This window comes from Calcarisporiella thermophila (assembly GCF_041956535.1).
Source record: "Calcarisporiella thermophila strain CBS 279.70 unplaced genomic scaffold VTP21scaffold_6, whole genome shotgun sequence".
Classification (NCBI taxonomy): Eukaryota; Fungi; Calcarisporiellomycota; class Calcarisporiellomycetes; order Calcarisporiellales; family Calcarisporiellaceae; genus Calcarisporiella; species Calcarisporiella thermophila.
The window spans coordinates 1200836-1201729 of record NW_027192196.1 but is presented as its reverse complement, the minus strand read 5'-3'; the positions used below and the strand labels follow the sequence as shown (position 1 = coordinate 1201729).

General features: G+C 46.0%; 1 protein-coding gene across 1 annotated transcript; it reads right to left on the bottom strand.

Moving 5' to 3' along the window:
* Positions 1-168: 168 nt before the first annotated feature.
* Positions 169-780, bottom strand: VTP21DRAFT_10234 (uncharacterized protein; the record flags this gene model as incomplete). The annotated part of the gene is made up of 1 exon (XM_069389548.1): positions 169-780. The coding sequence occupies one exon, from the start codon at positions 778-780 to the stop codon at positions 169-171; it is 612 nt and encodes a 203-aa protein (XP_069253960.1).
* Between the last annotated feature and the right edge of the window lie 114 nt (positions 781-894).

Here is an 894-nt window from a genome sequence, read left to right as displayed (position 1 = left end):
CCCACTCCTGGTATGATGTTGTCTTTTCTTCAAGTTTGCCTCCTTTGAGCAAATTTTCAAGATCCTCGAACAGAATTCGCCAGGAAACCAGATCAATCACAATATGGTGGATTGTAAGGTACACTCGCTGTTCACCATTAACCTAAAGCAATATGTGCATTAGACATTTTATATCAACCACCGCAAGGTGGAGGTGCGAGTGATTACCTCAAATAATGCTGCACAATGCACTTCGCCATTTTCAAGGCTGAAGGATGAAGCAAGTTGGTTGATGTAGCGTTGAACTTCGCTCTCATCCTTGCATGAGATGTGATGGACATTCACATTACACGATTCTACTTCAAGCACTGTCTGTCTCCACATGCCATCACTATCTCTGGTGTAACGTGCTCTGAGCATGTCATGATGCGCCACAATCTGTGCAATTGCCTGCTTGAATTGTTCAAAATCAATGTGTTCGCGTGGTATCAGCACCCAGCCTTGATTGAAGTGATCAAAATATTCTCTATTCGAATCAAAGAACCAGTGCTGGATTGGTGTCAATGGGATGTCCCCAACAACTGCTTCTGACCTCTGCGAAGGCTTATCATGTCGCTCTTGCATAATAGTCGCCAGTCTAGCCGGAGTAGGCGATTTGAATATCTGAGCCACCGTTAGCTGGTATCCATGTCTACGGAACGCTGATACAAGTGCAATGGCTGAAATCGAGTCACCTCCCAGCGTGAAGAATGAAGTGTGGAGATCGATCAGATCAGTATCGATGTTTAGAACCGATGCCATGAGACTCGTGACGAGCTTCTGCTTCTCCGTAGCCGGAAGCTGCCGGCCCCTTGCTTGCTGAATCGGAATTTCTTTCAACTTGGCTTTGTCGGCCTTCCCATTGGTGTTTATTGG